Source organism: Pelmatolapia mariae, linkage group LG1, assembly GCF_036321145.2.
Source record: "Pelmatolapia mariae isolate MD_Pm_ZW linkage group LG1, Pm_UMD_F_2, whole genome shotgun sequence".
Classification (NCBI taxonomy): Eukaryota; Metazoa; Chordata; class Actinopteri; order Cichliformes; family Cichlidae; genus Pelmatolapia; species Pelmatolapia mariae.
The window spans coordinates 30,134,118-30,158,715 of record NC_086227.1 but is presented as its reverse complement, the minus strand read 5'-3'; the positions used below and the strand labels follow the sequence as shown (position 1 = coordinate 30,158,715).

Sequence of the window (24,598 nt, the reverse complement as noted above, 5' to 3'; positions counted from 1 at the left end):
CGATTTGTGTGTGCATCCTGATCCCGTCCCCAGAGAGCACATGCTAAATTAGGATGCATATTATTTAAAGATGCCCTGGGCTGGGTTTCAGCTGGGTATATTTGTGTAGTGAATATGTTGATTTTTTTTTTATTTATGCTGCCCTGTGTGTGCCTATTCATGCTGCCAGAAAAGCAATCTTAAGCACAGAAATCTTTGCATGAAAGGAGAGGAAGCCTTGAGCTTGATTTTGTCTGCTATGCATTCAAATGATTTGCTCTTTTGGGTTGGGTTGTTGTTGTGCGAATGTATTTTGTTTTTGCTTTTGCTCAGTTATGAATAGCATGACCTCTTAAAATATCTGATAACAAGACCTTGTAAACTAATGAGGTGTTAATTTCACCAAGAATACATATGTGTATTATAAAAGAACAGTTTATAGATCAAATATTATTTGCTTTCTCTATCTTGAGCCTGCAACAGACATCAACGTGTGAGATGAAATTATATTATTTTACTTTAAGTGTCCATAGTTTCTCTGTCTTTTTCCATTTCTGGCTTACGTTACAATATGATTAAACCTAATTTTAGATAGTAACCATTTAGGTTATAGAATATTTTCTTTCATCGTCTGAAGAACATACAGTATTTGTTTTATTATATTTAGTCATGTAAAAAAATTCACAACTTACAGTAAAACATATATTGTGGAGAGCTCAAAGTAATTTTCTCTAATATAAGCTTTTCCAGTGAGTTTTACCTCCGTTACATATGGAAATCAAATCTAAGTGAATCAGGCTCTTTCTGATTTGTTGTCCAGCAACACTGCTACCTGTTAATATAGAGACTTTACTGCAATGATATATAGAACTGGTAATTTTATCCTGTTAGCTTACTAGGTCACTGAGGTTTACCTCATAGTGTAATTGATATACATAATGGAATACGAGCTACTCAGGTCAAAGTGAGTGACTTAAGGTGTTGTGCAAACTTGAACCTTTAGCCACACTAAATGATGACCACTAAGACTGTAGTTCTACTTATCACACTGGCAAGCTTCTTTTTATTCCTGTGCTCATTTTTATGACAGTGTCAGTGGTCTCGTTGTGCTCACTTGATTAACCAACCTGCATTCACATTCCTTCCATTCCACCCGGCTGTATGCTTGGTCACATGAGAGCGGAGGAGTTACACTAAAGGTGGCCATGTAGGTGGGAAGATGCTGGTTTATCTGTAGAGTTATAGTGATACTGAGTGCATACCACGGTGGGAAAAGCTCCACTAGAAATTCAAAGCAGGGCTGAACTTCAGTTCCTAGATTACTCAATAATATATTCTGCCATCACACAATAGAGAGCATACATTTAGGAATCTCTTGAACAGTCATTTGTGAATTCATACTGAGTATGCACGCCCTTTAGTTCTCATTCAAATGCACTATATTATTTAAAGATCACAGCACATTCTTCTGTGATGGAGATGTCATTACTGAGAATCCTGGTGCGAGCATAATCTGTGAAGCTTGCTCAGTGCAGTCTGTCCTTCTTCAGTGCGTGTACCAGGTAGTGCCACATAACAGTCTCATTCATCATCATGACATAGTGTGAGATGCTCAACCCTGATCCTTGTGCATGAGCATTTTAATGTAACATGTGCTTCACTTGAAAAAGAAGCATCAAGGAAAGAGTTAGTTTTTTTGTGGTTTTTTAACTACCTTGCAGGTGTATCATCTCCTGTCTGCATTTAGTCTGTTTTCATAGCATCACCACGAATGTTACCATGAAGTCCTCTCCTGTAAGTTCACTGTCTGCTGTGTGAATAAATAGATTCCGACTTGGATCTCCCGTGTTACTCCCATGTTGGTTTTATTGCTTGCTTTGTTGACTCATGCAAGAGGGTCTGGCACTTGACATAGCCATGTGGAGGCCCCACGCTGCTGGGAGGCCCCACATGCAATAAAGCTGCTTTGTGATTGGAGGAAGCCAGAATGGGATGAATGAGCACTGTACATAGAGCAGGAGGCATGAGGGACTGCACCGATACGCCCCCTCTCTCATTCTTTATCCTTTATTCTCTGTTCTGCTCCCATGTTTGTCTCTTTTCCCTTTCAAGCCAATTGTCGTTACACTGGTTGTGAGAATATGTGCACAACAAACTATTTTTAAAAAGTATACATGTTAAGCTTCATAGCTCATCACTTTATAAAAATTACAGTGCTCCTCAGTTACCGCATGAGGTGCAAAGAAGTTGACCAATAGAGAAAGACGTGTTAACTTAGAAGTTTTGAAACCATTTAGAGTTGAAATGATTAGGTGATTAATTACTAGGTCAAATGATGGTTTTGTGATTTTTTTAAACAAAAATCACAAAACCTCATCAGCTTTTAAGTTTCTGATTATATTTAATGTGTTGTTGTTTTTTTTTAATAAAATTGGAGAAAAGCACTAAGAAAGTCTCTATTTTGATTAGGACGTTCTGAAGGACATTGCTTGGTGTTTGTTTTTTAGCACAAACAACTAATCTCATTAATTGAATAGAAACTCATTAGTCATTACATAACATACCAACTTCCAGGTGCTGTTTAGCTCACTTGGTTTAACAGGTGACACATATGCCATTAAAGTAATGAAGAAACCTGGGTTTGAATTGGCCCGGAGGCCATTTAACGTGTCTTCCACTTAGATAGTTGGCTTTGAGTTAAATAATTATACAATTCAAATTGAGCAGAAATCCAGAGTTCCCTTTGGAGCACCAGAATATACTTTACTGAGTTAGATTTGTGTGTGTGCTTGTCTTAATTCTTTAATTCACTGTATCTGCTTTCCAACAGTGAAGTGACCATGTATCTGTGCCCATGATTGGGTGTGAGAAGAACTTTAGTGTATCGTCTTGGGAGGAAACACAGCTGGAACAGTTAACACTTGACACGGCAGCTGTTCACATTGCTGAGTGACTCGTGACCTCACTATGGGTTCAGTGAAATACTGAGGCCTCTATACGTACAATTGCTTACCTAATAAATAGTTTCAATTTGACAAACAAGCACATGAGCGGTCTTAAAGACAATGGATTGTATACAATGATCCAGATGCAGTCTGTTCTCACAGTACAAACCTAATATAGCCAAAGCAGTTTTTTCGAATTACACTATACAAAATAAAAGCCTAAATATTTAGACAGCGCTAAAGTGCATCTGTCAGTGAGATTTTCTGCTTTTTGCTATTACACAAGCATTTCTACTTGCACACTGAAACCTGAGAATGTCTGTCTCCCTGCAGGGTTTATCACTGGCTGCTTCTCCGCTCAGATGATCTCTCAAGCTGCGGCTTCAAAATATTGATTTCTTCATATGCTGGATATTTTTTCGCCACAAACAAAGCAAGTGGTGGGGGTATTGTTTGTACCTCGTATCTATTGATGGAAGTTAATTGAATTGGCAAAATAAGGTACCACTGAAACTAAACAGTAGTATAAAGGAAAACCAGCTTGGTTTGAGGTTTGGGTTCAGCCATCCAGGCTTACCACACAAACACACATACTTAGTTCTACTCACTGAAGCCTGCTCAGTGTTATTGTTATTAGACCAGGTTCCCAGTGCACTCAGCCTGTATTTATTATTCAGTGCACAGTAATGTCCTACAAATCATTACCATGTATTGGGTTTCCAACACAAGTACTACCCAGTTGCACATTACATATAAACATCACCAACCAATCATATCAATTATCTACTGGAGTTTGGTACAAAGAAAAGTGGCTATTGTTGTTTTTGTGTGCTGTGGTCGTCTGTCTTCACAAAAAGTGTCTTAAATCCTATTTAGCTGCTCTGTGTCACTTTACTCTCAAAGCTGAAATAACGTCTGGTGAAGAAAAGTGGGTAAAACCTCTCTCAACTTCGAGGCAGGCAACTAAAGCAACTACCAATGAGAGCCAAAGACGCTGCTGACTGACATATAAGAGTGTGGCAAGTACTTTAGAGAGTTACCTAGGCAACAGGACTCTGAGATGACAGTGACTGATCTTCAGTGAGAAAGCAGTGAGTGACTTCCTAACATGCGCCTTTATGGGCACTAATTTAGTCCTTCATTTCATTTGGAAATTGTGGGTTTCATATACTCTCATTCTTCGTATCTCATTCTTCATATGCTGGATTTTTTATTGCTTCCCATCATCACGGCTTTGACGTCATGAATTAAATAACACAGTGAAATTATATTTTGTTAACTTGGCTTGCTGTGGGTTTTTTGGTATTGTGAAACTCTCTCTCTCGAGCATGTGTGTGTGTGAGGTTCCAGTGTTATTGGATCTTTTCTATTGCTTAATGTCTTTGACAGAACACTGAAACATAATAATTACAGATTATTCAGAGGTTATGTTTCACTGCTAGGTTAGGTTATAGCAGTGATGTAAGAGAGAGAATTAAGAAATGTAAGTACATCAATAACATACAAGGATTTTTTAAAATGTTTTATTTTATTTTTCTATACAATTTTAGGCGGTCATTTACCATTTTAAATAATTCCAACCCTCAAGTTGTTTTTAAAGAAGACAACAGCTTTTAACCACCAAAGGTTTCTCGTGAACCACATGGGCACACAAATGAACATGTCATTATTTTTCTTCTTGAAGTCCTCATAAGTGGTTATTAGAACTTTTAGTGTGGGTTTGTCTTGTACTTCTTCAATGGAGCTCCAAGTGAAAAACTCCACAAATTTATCCTTCAAACACTCCTGAAATCCAAAATATCTTTTAAATTCCTGAAATGTACTGGGGATCCTTGAAGGTAGAACCAGTTTGTGAGTGTCGTAATCTCTTAAGATAAACTTTTGCTCTGTTGGGGTATTCACCACAAAAGTGTAAGTGGCATGAGAAATACAGACATGAGGAATTTTGCAACTTGAAATATATTCTGCAGCACAGCACAACAACTTTAACCTTGTGTTATCTAAGAGGGGAGGCACATGGGGTGCCTCAAGCTTTCCTGCTTTCTTCCTACTAGAATGTAGACAGCCAGAGCATAAAAATCTGTAAGATTTCTTTGCTGAACGAACTGCAGATTCCATGTTTTCTACAACTCATAGCTCCTGAGGCTCAAGGTACCGTTTGTTTTGTAGTCTGACAAAAAGGGAGTTTGTCACAAATCAACATTAACTGTCACACTTCTGCAAAAGTCAGGCAATCTTGCTATATAACCACAATCCACTAACATTTCAACTGCATGGTGCCCAAAAAGCACACATTAATAACATGCATAGTGACAGCTGGGAATGTGGTGTCCAACAAGTCAACAAGTTCTCCAGTCATACTTTGAAAGTACATTTGAAGAGATTTCTGTCATTTTTGTGACTTTTAAATCATGAATGCCTTTTCTGCAACTTTTCTGATGTTGGTTAAATTTCTTGTTGATACTAGAAAACCCCCATGCTACACATGGGAAACAGGGAACATACAACCATAGAAACATTATAGTGTGAGGCTATAATTCATTATGTTGTGACACACCTTGTAATGTGACATTCCACTCTGTGCTCAACTGAAATTTCAAATGAAGAAATATTTATGATTATGGAGTTTGGATAAAATATTTGTATACAGAGTTTAGATGTTGACCATCACAGTGCCATAGGCAATGTTTATACAAAGTTTCATCAAGATGGTGCACTCATCTTGGAGGAGATAGGGAACATACAAACATATATAAGGCATTATTAATATTATTATTATCCTCCCACATTGCTTGACACAGAGACATCATTCTTGCACCAAACTGATTAGCTCGGGGGTGGGATGACTTACTTTTTCAGACACATGTAAATTATTTTCAAATTGTTGCCAAAAAAATAAATCCCTCTCCATTCAAGTGGATGAGAGAGCTATTTGTGGACTAATTAATAAACAGAATGGCAGAAGCAGAAAAATTCTAATGGAAAAATTCTCTTTAACCTGTCGGTGAGGTGAAAATTTATACTCTATGACCATAATTTTACCCATAAATCATTGGAAAAAATTGTTTTCTTTCAGACGTGGTTTCTCTGAAAGCCAATAGATGTACATTTTTGGATATAGAAGATTTGAGTAGGAGGAGTCCAATTTAAGTTCTCCATATACTTACGTAATAATCTGAGCAATAACTTTTGGAGAAAAGAAGAAACAACCTATTTTTTTCATAGCACACCTGAGTACATTTTTTTTAAATCACAGCTAAATAGAGCAGCTTTAAAGCAGGTGGATACAACAGACAGTTTGGATTTTATAAGGCATTTTGTGAGTGCCAAGCCCATTTTCGAGACAGTCGGTTACAGTGCACACACTGAATGCCATCATCATGGAAACTTTAACTGCTGCTCCCCTGACACAGGTGCAAACCAGTGACAGTTGATGATCTGATTCATTTGAATATTATCATTTGATTTGTTTGAATCTGCTCTCTCTGTCTCTTTCAGTTAGAAACCTTAGTCCAGCCACCTCTCTGCACTATTTGTCCTGTGACATTGCTTAGCAGAGCATCATAACAACTTGCTAACACTGTGCTAAGTGTACTGCTGTGAATGACCAGCAGTAAAATATATTTTGGCTAACAAAAATCATGTTTAACTGTAGGATGTATTTCAAGTGTTTTCAGGTCTGCTGTTGAACAGATTTTGTGAAGAGAAACTGAAGCAATTCTTTTGATCAAAGCCACCAGACTCCACTGAAAAAACCAACAACATGTTGCTGCCTCAGTGCATTGTTTTGTTTGTGTGACTGGTGTTTTAAAACAATAATTCTAAGTCAGACTAATGTGTGAAAGAAAGTCGCAGAGCCGCACATCTTCTGATGTAAAGTTTGCCCTTGTTTTCAGTTCAGTCGTGTCTGGTGGGTTTAACTGAAACACAACAGCTCTATAAAAATACCAACAAGGGTTTTCTGAGAGCAACTAAAGCTATGAAAGTATTTTTAATAAATGCCACAAATTTCAGCTTCTCTCCGTCTGAGACAAATGGTTAGACAGTGCCTGAAATGGACTTCTACACAGTTTCAGAATAAAAGTAAGCTAGGTAATTCTAGCTAAGATCAAACTACAGTTTACAGGAAAATTAAGATAAATCAACATAATTTCAAGTATTTAAGCTAAATCCTAGCTGCTCCTGTCTGCCTCTTTCTCACGCACATCCATGGATGGACGTCAGCTAACATTACATTACATAACATTACAAAGACACAAAGCATGTTTTTAAGAAGGGCAAATTTTAAACCCCAAATTGCACCATACAATTTGGGGATAATGGTACTGCCATTATCTGGTACTGCAGATAATGGCAGTACCAATAATCTTACCACAATAAACTGTATTTCTCAAGAAACTGCAGAGCTTAGTTGCATTTTAATCTTCCAAAACTTTTTTTTAGCAGAGCCCTTGATGCTAGTGACGATAGCAGCTGGAACAGTGGGGCCTTAGTTCTGAGGATTTAACGCGCAAATGTCTATATCTTATGCTATGGATAGGATGTGAAAAATGTTGGTATAGGTTTTCAGCGGGTATATCTGGTGCTCCAAAAACTGACCTGCTCAAGGCTGTACCCTGAGCGGTTTGTTGTCGTATTGGTTTAACTTTTACTCTGTCTTTCTATAGAACCTTTTTATGTCTGCTTTTTTTCAGTGTTAACAGGTAATACTCCCCTTTCTGCCTTTCTCCAGTTTCTTTTTTTGGTGGTGGTATCGGCTGACGGATTTCTGGTATTTTCTTGACTTCATTAGTGGTCACATTACTCCATTGCTGAGCCCTCACTGCAGACACCCTGCGTGTTTGTATGGCCTTCCCAGTTTGTCTTGCATCATTGGGAGGTGGTGTTGGATGCATGGGAGGATATCCTTCCGCTGATGTTTCTTTTATTGACACATTTCTTTTGACTTTTTCTGACCACTTTTTCTTCAGTGGAAGGTGCCAAATGGGAAAGCATCTTTTTTAAAGCTCCCTGCCTCAGATGGAACCTGTGCTGGAAGCACATCATTTGTCTCTGTCATCCACGTCTTGCCTCTGAAAAAATTGGTCTCTGTAAGAAGACCATTTGAGAAAATATAACGTTAGTACACCAGACAATTTACCCAAATATAAATCACGAGTAGTAAGAATAGTAAAGTTTTATTATTTTAAGTGATGCCCTAATATTGTCTTTATTCCTGATAACTTCACGTTAGACTTATTTTTAAAACCAACATTGAAATAACATTTTTGTTGTGTTTGATTGATGATGAAGAAGAAGCTTTACTTTTTCATTTTCCATTATATTGAAATAAGGTATTATTGGGCTGAGAATGTGTCTGAAAACAGTAAATGCAGATATTTAAAATATTCAGATGTTCACTGAAAGATTCATGCAATCTTAAGAAGATTTTTATACCAGATTCTAAAACAGGGGTGGGCAATCTCAGTCCACGAGGGCCGGTGTCCCTGCAGGTTTTAGATCTCACCTTGGGTCAACACACCTGAATCACATGATTAGTTCGTTACCAGGCCTCTGGAGAACTTCAGGACATGTTGAGGAGCTAATTTAGCCATTTAAATCAGCTGTGTTGGTTCGAGGACACATCTAAAACCTGCAGGGACACCGGCCCTCGTGGACTGAGATTGCCCACCCCTGTTCTAAAATGTCAGGCACATAAGTATGGGAAAATACTGATCGATCTGATTACAAATTAAAAAAGGCCTTCAATGACATTTTTTACATATTTGAAATCACCTTATCACCAAATCACCCCACTGCACTTTGGAAGTGGAACAAAAGATTTTTGGGGTTAGTTTCAGGGAAAGACTTTGCAAAACTAGGTAGCTCCAACCAATACTGTTTTATAATTTCAGTAATTTCGGCAGATTGCGAAAGGAGTGCTACTCTGGAAATGCACTCCAGCAAGTGCCTCAGCCCATATGGACACATGATCAATGACTTCATTCATCTACATCCCTACCCTCACCCATGGTCAGGGTAGGGATGTAGATGTCACCACTTGCAGATACAAGTGGTGGAAATGGGCTTTCTCCGAAGGGTGTCTGGCCTTTAGACATAGGGTGAGGAGTTTAGCCAAGTGAGAGGGGCTCAGCATAGAGCCATTACTCCCCCACATGGAAATGAGCCAGTTTGGGCATCTGGCAAAGATGCCTCCTGTGTGAGGTGTTTTGGGGATGTCCCTCCAGATGAAAACCGAGGACACGCTGGAGAGATTATATCTCTCACTGGCCTGGGATTGCCTGTGTTCCGCTGTATAAGCTGGAGGAGGCGGCTGGGGAGAGAGAAGCCTGGGGATCCTTGCATAGGCTCCTGCCCCTGATACGCAGCCCCAGATAAGCAAAAGAAAATGAATGGATGGCTGGACAAAATCAGAAAATCTGTTTACATTAAGCCTGATCACATCTTACAAGTAAAAGAATGAATGAATTAATGTTACAATGCATATTTATTTATTTATTTAATAATCATGTAATTATAATTTTCTTGACAGTTATTGTTTATTGGCTTAACACCAAAGCAAAGACCTGTGCATAGAGCTTAGGGTTTGTTACTATTCCATAAAGACAAGTGTAATATAACAGGTGTTTGGATATGGACATTCCTTACATGCAGCATTATTTTCTTCATTTTCATTCCAGTCTCTTTGTTGGTATCTCTGAGTTCCTGAACAGCCTTGGGTATTGTGTAGCTTGAATTTAGAAGCTGTGGAAACCTGAGCTGTGGCCTCAGGGTCATTGGGTGTCCAGTCTCTGTTGACAGTGAGCTGGGCTGAGTGAAATATTCGGAGTGTTGGGTCACTCTCCTCCCCCTGCTGCTTTCCTGCTTTCTCCTTCTGTTCTTCCAAACATTTTGTGAATAGGTGATCCATTAACAGAAATGGACCAATGGGATAAATACTGTGGACTGCCCTTCTAACGTCTCCATTTCCTCTGCCTTTTATTTCTTTTTCTCTCACTGAATGATAGTCTTTGTCAGTGTGTCTCTCGTTTCCCTTCTTTCTTCTTTGTGCATCTGATTCTTAACAGGATTACAAATCAGCCTTTAGCCTATCAATTTCTCTGTTTATCGTAGTGACACATCTAACTTTATGTCACATTATCCAAATTACAGTATCTTGCTGTTGCAATTAAAAAGGCATACAAAATTCAGGCGTGGTGTCAAAAGGGCAGTGTATCATTTATGGTCAATAGTTTGCATCACTATTTCTTTTCACTGTGTTTGTCTCATTTATCTGTCTCAGTTTCATTCCCTCTCAAACTGTTGTCCTCTCTCCATTTAGCTATGAACATCTTGGCTTGTTGCCATCACAATCCATTCACTACAGCTCAGCGAGACTGCACAGCCGCTACTATATCCCAGAGTGCACACTGTTCTTTCCAACAGCTCCCACTTGTACAGTAAAATGGCAGAATGGCCACTTCACAGATCCCCCCCTCTTCACTACATTGTGTCCTCATGAGACACACACAGTTACTGAGTTACTGAGCAGAAGCACATACATGTGTGAGTGTGTTGTGGGGCAAATACATGTTAGTGTGTCTGTGTTTACGACACATGGGCACATATCTAGGACATGCTGAGGTTTCTAGTGCAACTGTGTTGTTTTATTCCCATATGAAATATCATTTTTTTGAAATATAGAATAACTGCTTACTGTGCCTACTTCTTTAAAGGATAGTAGGTCATGCTAATTTTTTGTTATGAAATTGCTACAGCTACCTTTCGAGATTAGGCAGCTATTGAAATAATTTTATGATGCAAAATGTTTTAAAATGAAATTCCTTTCTTTCTTGCATATTCCTCATCATACCTCAAATCCATTTTTTAGGGACCAGTGGGATAATATCTCAACATCTATATCTGAAACATCCTCACCTTGCACCAAGTGAAACCATTGGCAGTGAGCTGGGAAATGGTTGCTAACATTTTAATGACTTAATGAGATCTAATTAGTTGAAATGGGAGAGGGAAAGCAAGGGGCCACGGAGGTGATCTGTGACTGTGCATGCTGACTTGCACACATGTGAGTGCACGACACACAACAATATGTTGATCTTTTCGAGTTGTTTGCATATGGTTCCTGCATGTGTTTTGGGTGCATCATTGTACATGCATGTTAATGTCGTCTCAATGGCAGATGTGTGTGTATCAGAGTGCTGTGCAACAACCTTTCTCAGCATTACCCAGCCTCTTCATCAGGAAGTGTCTGTGGGGGGTCAGGCCTCATTTAATCAAGGAAAAAATTCCATCTCCCATTAACTTAATTAATCCAACAGCAGAGAAAGACAAGCTGAAAGAAACCTGACTGTGTGTGAGTGAGGGACAGAGAGTCTTTTAAGGTGAATTCAAAAAGCGTGGTAATAAGATCTGCAGAGAGGATGTTTAAATTATATGAAATTACATCAAGACATACATTAAGTCATATAATGTCTGGATGAAAATTTAAACATAAATATTTATTTATAGCATTCATTTATATATTCATTTGCTAGTTTGAAACCACTTACATAGACAGAGCTTAGAAAAAATGCTTGTGTGAATAGGTGTGAATCAGTGAATGCGGCAAGTTGTGCAAAATGCTTTGAGTGCTGAGCTAGAGTAGGAAAGCGCTATATAAGAACCAGTCCATTTACCATTTGCCATTCAAAAGAGAACGACTCAAATAAAAGTAGCCATCGTACTGTAATGATCACAATATATGTATTTATGTTTGTATGGTCCCCATCTTCTGATAGAAAAGTGGATCAGTCTTGATCAAACTTTGCATTAACATTGCCTAAGGCACTGTGTTCACAGTGCACACATTTGCTGATGTTTAGTGTGTGCATGCTACTTTTGTTTTATTTATGCATTTTTGGGAATGTTATGTACTTTAACAGTCAGGCAGTTTTTTTTAACTCTTCCCAAGTGGCTGAGTGTCTGCTGATTATCGATCAAGTTACTGAAATAACCATAAAAACCACTATAAAGATGATTATAGTCTAGAAAGTCTAGAAAATAGACATGCAGACAACACTCTTCCAATGATAAAAAGACGAAGTGAGCACGGGTGAGCACCATCATGTCATGGAGACACTTCATCAAGCAACCCATTGGATATTAAATTATTTATAGCCATGATTCAAAATTAATGTTTTGAGATTTAATTATTTATTCTTCATTTTATATATTCATATTGTTCAAAATATGACATCTCACAAATTTGTCATATTTGTCAGTTACTGACTCTTAAATCTTTATTTTTGTTAAATGGAAAAATGTTTAATTTGCCAACATTTTACCTAACACCCAGACAAAGACCTGTATGCACTTGTGGCGTTTGGTCCCTTTGTCTCTCAGCTGTATATACATCTTCCTTCATAGGGTTATGCGATATCGACTGTAAGAATGGAACACTGGTTTGACATGAAAAATGTAATTACATGCAGCAATAAAATTGTTAAACTTAAAATGTCTGTCACATTTTTAGTTATCAACAAGTACTGTAGCCCTAGTAAACTAGTATGCAACAGTCAACCTAGTGACCTAGCCATCACAATCTAGTCCTTATCGAAGTCTCTCAGATCCTTCTGCTTGTCCATTTTTCCTGCTTCCAACTCATCGACTTCCAATACAGCCTGACAGGTGCTCCTGTAGTAAGATGATGAATGCTGTTTACTTTTATTAGGCTTTTTTGTGGTTGGTTTGTGAATATGTATGTTCTCTTTTCTTTTCAATTATTAAAAACAAGCAATTAAAAAAAAGAACAAAACATGTTTAAATGTGACCATTTTAGATACTTATACTACTATGGAAGTTTCACTTGCTCCACTAAATGCTGTGCAGTATTGCTCTACTGAAGACATAAATGTCATCTTGCTACTTCTTCACGGAAGCAATGTGTTTCAGCATTATTGACCCATGCATTTTTTGACTTTCTCTGTATGTTTCTAATGCACTTTTTTTTTGTTTTTTTTGTCTTGATCTTGTTATTTATACAAGTATTTCAAAGGACAGGTTATTGTGCCTACCCTCTCCCCTCCTTTCTCTATAATGAGGGGGTGTGTTGGGTGAGTGGATGGTGCTGGTGGTGGTGGGGTGAGGCAATAAAGAAAGGCCATAAAGTAAACCATGCTGATGCACAATGGAGGGGGAAAAATGTTCTATGAGAATATTTATTTACTTTCACCGTTATCTGAAGCTTTTCTCTGATAAGTATGTAATGTTTCAAATTAAATCATTGTTTCATGACGATTTCTTTTGCATGGAAAATTTGTCATCATTTAACATTCCTTTGACTGCAGTTTATACAGCATTCAGCTGCTCACTCTGACCTCTCACTCCAGGACTTCCCCTCTCTCACTGACTTTAATGTCCTGCTGCTGACATACAAATCCCTTCATGCCCTATGCGCCCATTTCATTTGCAGAGTTTCTCCCCCTCCTCCTCTGGGCTTCTCTCTGTCCCCAAAACACCCTACTTCTGGTATGCACTACCCTACTCCATCTGTGCTGCCAGTGCTATCAACTCTTTTGAAGTTATGGTGTTGGACTACGCTATAAAACGACTTTGCCTTTTTAGAAAGTAAAACTAATCAGATGTGAGCATAGTTAATGTTGTTTATAGCATAGCTGTGATGATGTTCACAGAGCAATATAAATACAAGAATGCCATTTATTTATTAGAATAAAAACACATTGAGGTTAACTAAAAGTACAGAGCAAAGTTAACAACCTTTTCTTCCTTTGTTCTGCATAGAAAAGCTGGTTTCCGTGGAGCTGAGCTGCGGCGCTGGACCCAGCCATGTAGTGTTGGAACCAGGTTTGCCCCTCTTGCTGGACTGCAATCTGGGGGCCAGTGATACACCCTTCAATGTCTCCTGGCTAAAGGATGGACAGCCACTACTTCCAGAGGGGAATGACTACCTTCAGTATTTGGTCAATGGATCCGTTCTCCTGATGCCAACGTCTAGGGATGGCCAGTCTCCCCATGGTGTGGCGGGGGCTTACAGCTGTGTGACTGGTAGCAGCCTTGGAGCGCTGATGAGCCGGACTGTGAATGTGCTCCTAGCAAGTAGGTATCCCTGGTTACTTTTAAGGGCTATGGTCAAGTTAGTTAGTTAAGATAGTTAAGTTTGCTGAAGACTCAGAATTTTCATTTGGTACATTGTGAGAGAATTGTGATCTCTGTGTCTGTTAATAGTTTGTTAATAGTTTACTTTTTCTTACCAGTAAGACTATTTTGATTAAAAAACATATTAGCCATAGTGTCTGTCACATCCTAGATATTCTAAAGACTGAAACCAGAGACAAGCAAAGATGCAGAAGTCGAGTTTCTTCTCAGACTGATTTAATGACACACTGCAGCATGCTAAAAAAAGACTCTTGTGAAATTTTGCTCGTTTATGCCAAGATTTACTTCCTACCTGAGTATTAATTAGTGAATTGTAGTGGCATCTGTTTCCAGTCTTTATTCTAAACCAACATGGCCTATTGTAGCTTCAAAATCATGCTAATGATGTGACAGCACAGTCTCACAAAGGCATGCACATGTCTGACCACTTCTGACTATACCTGAGAAATGGTGAAATGATTACACAAGTGTTGTTCTTTGTCTGCGAGTGTTTGAATGGTCAACATGTTTAATGCTGCAGTATATTCAATAAAAAAAACAAGAATATTGGTATCCTTTATGCATCTGCTTGCTGTAGAATACATGGATACACATGTATATTGAAGAATAGCAACTGAATTTTTCTGTTTTATCAAGGGAATTTCTTTTGCATGGATGGGCATTGACTTGCTTCTCTTTGGCCTCAGATAGGAAGTAACAAGTGTCTTGGGATGAGGTATACTCTGCAACAGAGTAAATGAGGGGGAATGGGTGGAAATAAAAAAAAAGGAAGAAGAGAAATATGGGGGTATGAAAAATGAGAGTACAGGCTGTAGTTTTTAATCGCCCCTCCAAAGAGGCCTCTTTCTCTCACTCTCCTAAGTGGTAGTCTTTATTTAGCCATTAGCTTTGTGTAAAATGAGACAGTATCCTCTGTGGATGCCCCTTCTTTTGTCAGCTGTCACATGCCTATTTATAAGGATCTCTTGTTTGACAGACAATGAGGACTAAAGGGAAGGGAGGGGGTATGTTGGATGAATGGTGGGAAGGCAGACAAGGCTGAAGAGAGTTTGTGATGATGGTGAAAGGAAAGGCTTCTGAGACCATTAAGAATGACCTTCAGTTTGCACGCATGTGTGTATAGGTGTGTGGTGTCTTTATTAAATTACTAGCGAGAGGCTATGAGATAGATGTGACCACTGGGAAGGAGGATGAAGCCGAAATGCCTCAGCACTAACATTGAGTGGATATTCTTAGATCCTACAGTACGGGCCTTCATTGGTAGGAATGAGACTGAAAAACTGACTGTAGCTGAGATTGCATCTGTGAAAAAACATTAAGAAAATCACCTGCTTCGGCGTTCCTGCCGAAATATATGATGTGTGTTGTTAAGGCAGACACAGTAAAAGAGATTTCCTTCTCTGTACATACAAATCAATCTCACATACAAATCAGCCTCTAATTCAGTCTTCTTTAAATGACAGAGGCAGCATACTGAGTGCAAATCACATTTTTCAGATCCATTCACAGGTAAATTATGATGATGGTTAAAAGAAGCTGCTTTTTGTGTTAATTAGAGCAATTAACCTTTCTTATTATGAGACTGCTGAGGGGAATGTCAATATTTTCTAACTCTAGCTTCTGCAACCCATTTCAAACAAACAGTTGATGTCTTAACAAGGAAAAAAAGAACACACAATTTTATGTCTTGTTCCAGGCTTCAGTTGCGGATAATGTCTATGAATGTTTTTCGTATTTAGTAGTTTTCCTGCCTGTAATTACATGATTTTAAAAGGTGTCTTATCATAAGTCAACTCGGTATTAATGCAGACACCCCATGCCAATACGAGCAGTGAAAGAGAATGTGGAGAATAGCTTTTCAAAACTCGATAAGAAATACTGGTTCAAAGATATCTAGCATTACAACAAAAACTCTACATTGAAAGGCTTCTACTTAATGAAAGTCATTGCAGAAATACTGTAAAAGGCTTCCTTTTGTCACTACTAGTGCAGTACCTGCTTTCAAAGGCATGTTAGAATCAGCAAAAGTAGATAACACCGTCGTTTGAGTTTTCTTTGGAACAAATAATGCTATCTAAACTTCAAAAGCGTCAAAGAGAAGTCTGACATCATCTCATCTCTGAGACCACATGTCAGGTGACCTATCTATGGCCATTTCATAGATGATGTTGCAGAACAGGAAAGCCCCAAACGACTTCAAACACAACACAGCACTTACTATTGTCCCTCAATGCACCCACCAAGTCTGAAGTGGATCAGATGGACAGTTGTTGCAACGGACAAAGAATACTCACACGTACAAATACACAGACTTCTTCATTTATCAGAGAGGTTGAAGGACATTCCTGCCTATTTGTTAAAACAGACTGAAAAGCACATATTTTACAGCAGCTATTGCAAATATCTGTTGAAGCTGGAAGGGTGGCATGCTTGTTGAGTTGTGGTAATCAGATTAAAAGTTGGGAAGCACACAGGTCACAGGTTGAATTATCTGGTTTCACAAGGGGAGGAGGAAAATACTGCAATCTGATAGCTCTGGGGCCAAAGAGTGGGGCAGGGATAGAGGGATGGACAAAGACAGAGTTGGGGTAAAATCACGAGCAGCAGTGACAAAAAAAAAAAGCCAAGTACTGAGATGAGATAAATGAGAGTGAGAGAGTAAAGAAATGTGAGATTTTTTTTCTCTATTTTTACCACGCACATTGAGGGGTTAAAGTTTACCTAGAGCAATGCCCAAGGAGTTGCCTGAAAATGTTCCTTATATAGAAAGACTTTGTTGCTAGGAAACAATTGGTCATATTTCGACCCTGTGACTTGGTATACCACCTTTAGCTGGGAACGTTACAATGAAAAATTTCCCAGTGTGTCAGGACAAGTCCTTTCAGTGTTAACTCCGCAGCATCTGACTCTGTGATCTGTATGTAACTGGATGGATCCATGGAATTTCATCACAGGTGTCGGGACACTCATGGAGCTCTGGGAAAAAAAGGCTAATATGATTATACTCTGACACAATGGACGTAGAAGCCCAGCAAGTCGCCATTGTTCGATCCCAGCATGAGTAAAGTGTCGTCTCTGAACACTCATCCCCCCCCCCCCCCTTTGCATTAATGTTGAATGGCTAATGCACACTCGCTTATCAGCTGTTGTTCACCGCTCTCATGCAGAAACCCTCCTGTGCACACATACACTTGTGAACATGGCTGCATACAGTGCTTCAGAAATGTAATCACAAGCTGTCCGTGTGCAGGCATTAGAGAACAAGTAGCTGGGCACACCGGCACTTAAATTTACAAATGTGCACACACCCACGCACGCTCATTGAGCGTGTCATCCTATCAGGCTGTCTGGCAGTGTTACAGGTTGTGTGTGTTTACATGAGAGGATCATGCTGTAATGGCTGGAAGTGGCAGAGGTTAATCATCAACGGCTCTGGCATGACTTGCTACGCAACAGTCAGTGTGAGATTTTCTGAAATGAATCAAATCCATTTTGTTACTATGACCAAGCATCTCTGTCAGCCTGTGTGTACTCATTGAGAAACTTTGTTCCCTCAGCACAGTGGGAAAACACAGATGGACAGTTTGTTGACATGACTAACAGTTGGAGTGATAGGGCCTAGGGTGATTTTGGATAGTCTGTCCAGTGTCTCCTCCTCAGCTTACAGTGGTTTGGAGAAAATCTTGTACAAAAAATCAGGATGGTGTGAGTTTAGAAATCTTGAGCCTGCCATGTGATTGGCTGCAGCTATGGCTATGGTTTAAGGTTTAAGCTTAGTGATTTTGGTCATTTCTCTACATTTATTTAGTAGACTTATGTTAACTTACGTTTCTCAACTGATACTGGAAAGGTTACAATGCTTAAATCCATCTAGTCTACTAAATAGTTTAATTTGGGTTTGTACAAAGACCTTCATTATTCCTAGATAATTTAATGAATCTACTGAACACATCAATAGACCTGTCAAGTCGAAATCTTTGGGTATGAATTTAATTTCTTAATATTTATTAGATGGCCTGGCATTTGCCTTTCATGTGATAAGTAGCAGAAATTCTATTTTTAAATACACAGTGGAGGGGATAAATGTAGGACGTCTATCTGCAGAATATTTCAGAAAACTTTATAAATAGCTGCTGTTTCACACATTCACACATTTATGTTTGTAACACTTTTGGGTGATGTTTACATGTTTTGAGCCTGTGCAAATCCAGTTTGGCGATTAGTTCCACAAGGAGAAAGTGTTTTACGTAAACCAGAAAGACTGGCTGATTAGATGCCTCTGCTTATTTAACATTCAAAGAAACACATATGATATTATTATGATATTACACACTGGATTTTCTAGCCATTTTATGTTTTGGGCATTTTTAATGTCCCTTCTGCTTATTTCTTTGTTTCTTACTTTTCTCCTCTTAGAGTTGCCTTCCCCGACTTTTTTCTCTGCACTTTCCTTTGATCCACCCCCACTCCCCTACTTCTCAGTCAGGGCTACAAACTAAGAGGCTGGGACAGCCAGCCTGTTTTGTTCTCTCTTCCAACAGCCTGTTGGGGTCAGAGGTTAGAGGCCCTCAGACGGTACTCACTGCTGCCCCCTGGTGCTCAGCTTTACATTCAGAGGGAAGCATTCCCGTGTCTGTGAATGTATAAAGACTGAAAACTGGAGTCCTGCCAAGAGTCGACCTGGACAGACAAATAGAGCCAAGCCTGATTAAGTCCCTAAATTTCTCCTAATCAGGACATTCAAGGGCATTTAAACGGCCTCAACAAGTCTTTAATCAAATTACAAAAATTAAAACAGCACCACTGAAAGCCCTACAATGGGTGCAATACAAACACTGGAAGTCTTAAATACAGATTGCAGAAGTGACATTCATGTACAATTCACATTCACTGGGTTGTCTAAACAAAGCTGTAAATAGAATAACTGGTAAGGTTAGTTCTGTTTGTATTAAGTTACGACTTGAGCTATCAAGTGTGAGCTATCGAGTGTGTAGATCCCTTGCACTGGTTTTGCAGCCATGGATAAGTGCACTAGGTATGCTTTCAAATTCAGTCTCGATGGACTCTAGCGGACAGGGAGCTGTGGAGAAATTGTGGACCATGGCCAGATGTAATACCAGATGTGGGCAGATGTTTTGATAAATAACCCTCTGAACTATATCATTACTGTACCTGCAGGTCTGTCGAAGTTCCGTCTGGAGCCATCTCCCCAAAAAGTGCCCACAGGAGGGGCTGCCCGCTTTGAATGCCAAATTGAAGGAATACCAACCCCTGTTATTACCTGGGAAAAAGATGCAGTAGCGATTCCTGAGGGAACAAGGTAACTACATATGGAGTTCTGCTTTGGCTTTTTATTGTACGTTAAATATTCCCAATCATCTGCATTTTGTATATGATTTCATATTGATTTTATTTTAGTGAAACATTTATGCAAACTCACTATAACTGTGTACAAGAGTGTTTGGATGTTGCCCTCCATTTGAATTCTTTGAGTTTGGATGTCGCTGCTAGTTACTAAAGACATCTCAGTCTTTTGTTCAAAACAAGAATGTGAATTTTGTTTGTCCCTGAATGTAGCTGCTTCAGTTTTTAATGGAAATGCAGAATGGTATGGTAATCTTTCATAAAGGAAAAGCCACATCATGATAGCCACATCCTTTAACAGTCTCTCTCCCATTTTTCTCACACATATATTCCCATTTAATGGATCACTTAACAATATCGACATTTCTCCTGACCCTGGAATTTGTTTCCAGCCTTATTACGTCAGGCAAAGTGTTAATGGCTGCTGTAGCCTTGCTTGACCCACAACCAGCTTGCTCCTCATAAGGTCTTATTGGTGGGACATGGCTCTTCCACCTCAGGCTCTATTAATGTCGTTAAACTAAAATCAACCAAAAGATGGTTCAAGCATCACTAGCTTTTCTCTTTCATATTTTTGTGTGTTTTATGTTATTCATCTATCCAAATTTTCTCATTATAAATGACGCTTTCTCTTATTACCTCTTTCTTTTTGGATCCTTTGTTTTCTGGTACCTCTTATTATTCGCCTTGTCTCCTTTTCTTATCTCCTTTACACTCGCCTGCTCTTTTATCCTTCGTGAACAGACTACCGCTGGTCACATTATGGTCAGATTAATAGCCTATGATAACAGCTATAAGAGGTGTGATGGCATTATATTGCCTGGGTTCCACTGGTCTGGTTTGCCTGTCTGAAGTAATGACCTCTGTAGGGGAGGGAGAGGTAATGATATAAAATATGGGAAATATTAACAGTGCAGAAAGATTCTGTATGCAAAACACATATTACACATATTACAGTGTAGCCATTAAAACAGCCTTCATTTGGGGTATTTTGTGATACTATGAACAGCTTACATCCCAAAGTTCTAGAATTGCAGCTATTTTGTGTTGTCTGACTCATCTCTAAAGTGGTTGTACACAAAGGTACTTTCTCCTGAACAAAGATGGTGTCTTATGGGGACTCAGGAGCAGCAACCTACAAAGCTGATCACCTGAATGCTTCATCCTATAGGGCACTAAGCCATTTATATAACCTTATCTTTCATTCTCTCTGTTATTCCTTCTAAATCCTTCTTTCTCTGTCATCTCTGTCTCTCTTTTTTATTGTGTGCAACAGATTCATTTCCCTTCCTAACGGGGTGCTCCAGATTCTGGAGGTGACCAAGGATGATGAGGGTGTCTACCGCTGTGTTGCATCCAATTCTGCCGGGAAGGACATCAGTCATGAAGCCAGACTCTCTGTCACCACAGGTAAGGCCTGTTGCAGTCCTTTATAGTGTTTGAATTGACAGGCAGGTACCACTGAGAACTCCTATCTTTCCATTCCTATGAGTTTTGGCTTAAAATTCATTGGATATATTTACAGCTAACAAAATGACACTTTTTCACTTGAGGAGTTTTCATGTCATGGGAGTTTATAGCTGTAGTGAGTTTTAAAGCACATTTTGAATTATTATATTAATTATTAATTTTTTTTACATTTCTTTTTTCTGCCCAAAAGTCAATTTGATGTATTTAAAGTCTTCAGCTTACGCTTGTGTGAAATGGATATGCATATTGGGACATGATTGGCTTCTGTAACTGGCATAAAGGCTCAGAAATCATAATGGTACATCATGCTGATGTCTCAAGGTGATCACAGAGAAACTTGTCACCTTCATCAGCAGATGAATTAGCAAACAGCCTTCTAGTTTCAAACTGCACCAACATCAATCTGTAGAGTGAAGGTCACACATCCAAGTGATGCACATTTCTATGGCAGGAGCTTTACACTGTAATGAATGCATTACAAGAAAGTACAGTGCATCTGTTGGTGTTGAAAATACATTTCTAAATGATATTTTTACTCTGATTATTTCAGGACTGTGGTCACTTTAACTCTAGGAACAGCTGATACTATACATATACGGTAAACCAACTAATGTCAGTGAAGAGAGACTGCACATCATATAGCTCTGTGCATTCATTTTTTACAAGATGTTTCCAACCTATCCGAACCATGATCTACTTTTAAAATGACCAATCTGTCAAGATATGTCAATCCAATTAGAGAGCCCTAACCAATACTGATTGCCTACCAACATATTTAACATGCACACAGTAAATCTGAAAGCAGCGCAGATACAGTTAAGTCTATAATATGTTTGACAAGAACAGTTTCACTTGAGTCATAATCATTATTTGATTGCAGAGAGTCCTCCATTTTCAGAGGCTCAAAATTAATGCCGACAAGCAATTTCATGGCCAGGTGTAGCCTGTTACTTTGTTATTTCATGAGAAATGAAGCAGTAATTCTAATATGAGGCCCAAAGAGATGTGCAAGTGAGGAACGCTATTGTAAAAACAAACAAAATCAACCTATCAGAAAGATTCTAAAAACTTTAGAGAGGCCGAATCAATGATCTGGAGGAATGCAAAGCCCAGTTCTGGTCTTTCAGACAAGAACTCAGTTTCACAATGAGTTGATGTGAAACTGGATTCACGACAAGGTGCAAACTACTGATTACACTCAAGTACATAATGGCCAGATTAGACTTTGCCATAAAAAAACATGTAAAAGAGTCTTCACCATCCTTCAAAACTATGGTTGGACAGAAAAAAAATAACCTGTGCCAGAATGATGGGAAAGGAAAAGTATGCAGAAGGAAAGGAGCAGCCAATGATCCGAAGCATACCGCAGGATCTGCCAAATATGTGGTAGGTAATGTTATAGCATGGGGATGTATGGCTGCCAGTGGAATTGGGTCATTAGTGTTTATTAATGATGTGACTGCTGAAGGAAGAAGTAGGATGAATTCTGAAGTGCACAGGGCTATACTCTCTGCTCAGATTAAGCCAAACTGATAGAACAGTGCTTCACAATGGATAATGACCCAAAGCATAATGCCAAAGCAACTCAGGTGTTTCTCCGTCATTAAATATGAGACTTAATGCAGAAAGACCCACAAATAAGCAGTAACTGAAGGTGGCTCCAGTAAAGGCCAAGCAGATCATCTCAAGTGAAGAAACACAGTATTTGGTGGTGTCCATGTGTCGTTATCTTCAGGTGGTCGTTGACTGGAAAAGCTTTTCATCGGAGTATTAAAAAAATCTTTTCGGTTTAAACTTAGGTTAGTGTGTCCAAGCTATTTTGAGCCTCTGAAAATGGATAATTGTATAAAATTGTATAAACTGGCTGTAGTTCTGAAATAATTGAGGTCTTTTTTTGCCTCCACTCAGTCACATGACACATTAATGTTTTCTTAAATGCTTGTTCTCTAAGTTTTCTAAATGGAATGGAAATATATTTCTCTATCTTAATTGAATCCCCGGTACTGAGAGGAGGCAACTACTCACTTGTAGTCTGGATAGAAAGAGTCTGTTTTAAGCCTCAAGGTGCTCTTCCATCATTGTGAAACTGAGTTGATGATTTTCTTGGAAGATACAGCATATTTACACAAATATGTTGATCAAAACCGATTTCAAATTCAAGGCACATCTTCTAAGGTTGGAATATTTTTGCTCTTGAAGTAGATTCTAGAACTTTCCATTAATACCAGGTGACCCGAGTGTTATTTTGCAGTATGAGAATCTCATTCTCAGCAGAATTACCCAGTTAGAAGGGTGATACTGCTTTGCAGGTAATGCAACATCAGAACCTGCACGACTCTGAAAAGGCAAATAACTGTTTTCAAACCAACTAGGCTGGGTGCATAGTCAGTAAATTGCTTCTTAGATTCAGGTAAAATGTTCTGAACTTGACTCTTCATATTATGTATTTTGTCCTGACATTAAAGCTACACAGGCAACAGCACTGCAGCCCACTTGACATCAATTGTAGCTTGCTTTCAGATTTGTTTACTGAGCTGATCATGCTGATTACATATTTATCCTCACCCTGCCACTCTAACTTGAACTCACTGAGTAGGTCAATGAGATCTTGCAGGAACGCTATATTCCAAACCAACTAGTATTTGCCTAGAAGTGCATATTACGCATGTGTTGAAAGATTAAGAATTCTTGGATTTAAGGCAAGAGCTCAGTTCTTGGCTAAATCATTGCCAAAAACTGACCTCTGCTCATCCATCTGACATGTACAGTAGTAGCTCCGTATGCCTCTTTCAAGTAACCTCCAAGTAACGTTCAAAACAACCCTGTCGCTCCAACACAGTGTCTGGTATAATTCTGTTGAATTATACAACTCTAATCAAGGAAGTCTGGGGAAAAAAACACTGTGATGTTTGTTGAAAAGAACATTACTGCACTGGCACAGTCTAATCAAAAAGTGACTGAAAAGTTGTTCTAAATTGCCCTTCTCCAGTATTTACTGTTGCTTTAAATTTCATTAGTTTGATTTTCCTCCGAGTCTAAAATAAAAATGCGCACACTTCTGAACTTCTCCAGCTTTGACACCAGTGGGTAACAATCTGTCCCACCCTAGCCACACATGTCCAACTGGCCAGTAGCTTACACTTGTTTATAGCATGTTTAAATGTGAAGATAAATGCTGTTTTATGATTCTTGGGACTGCTGATATGGGAATCACATCAATTGTCTTTGTGTTGAAATGTAGCAAGAAAGCACAGTAGACAGTTGTTGTCACTGCAACCATTCTTTTATTGTGATCAAACTCTCCTCTCAATTGGACTACGCAGAATTATTCTGGGAAATATGTTATCATATATGAAATGGCTTAGTGATATGGGAATGTAAGTCATATGACTATTAAATTATTCACAGGTTAGACAGCAAGTTAAACTATGCTTACGGTGAGGTTAATGAGAGTTGAAATTGTTTTTTGTTTGTTTGTTTTTTTACTTTAGTTACTGAAAATAATGAAGATAGTCTTCAGTGGGTCAAAGCAAATTGGTTGTTCTGAACTGATATCTAAGACTTGCGTGTTAAAGCTTTTGTGTATAATGTCAAGCAGTTTAAGCTTATGTTGTGTATGAAATTGCATGCATTTGCCTTGCCTGACCTTCACAATACATTTTTTCCAGCACATACAGTAAAAAGAA

The 24,598-nt window shown here is 38.7% G+C and overlaps 1 protein-coding gene across 2 annotated transcripts in view; it reads left to right on the top strand.

Moving 5' to 3' along the window:
• Positions 1–24,598, top strand: part of igdcc4 (immunoglobulin superfamily, DCC subclass, member 4) — a 54,363-nt gene that overhangs the window by 7,205 nt on the left and 22,560 nt on the right. For both annotated transcript variants that reach the window (XM_063478391.1, XM_063478381.1), the window contains exons 2-4: positions 13,704–14,018; positions 19,257–19,398; positions 20,719–20,852. In XM_063478391.1, coding sequence (XP_063334461.1) covers positions 13,704–14,018; positions 19,257–19,398; positions 20,719–20,852 — 591 coding nt within the window. The remainder of the gene's footprint in view (positions 1–13,703; positions 14,019–19,256; positions 19,399–20,718; positions 20,853–24,598) is intronic.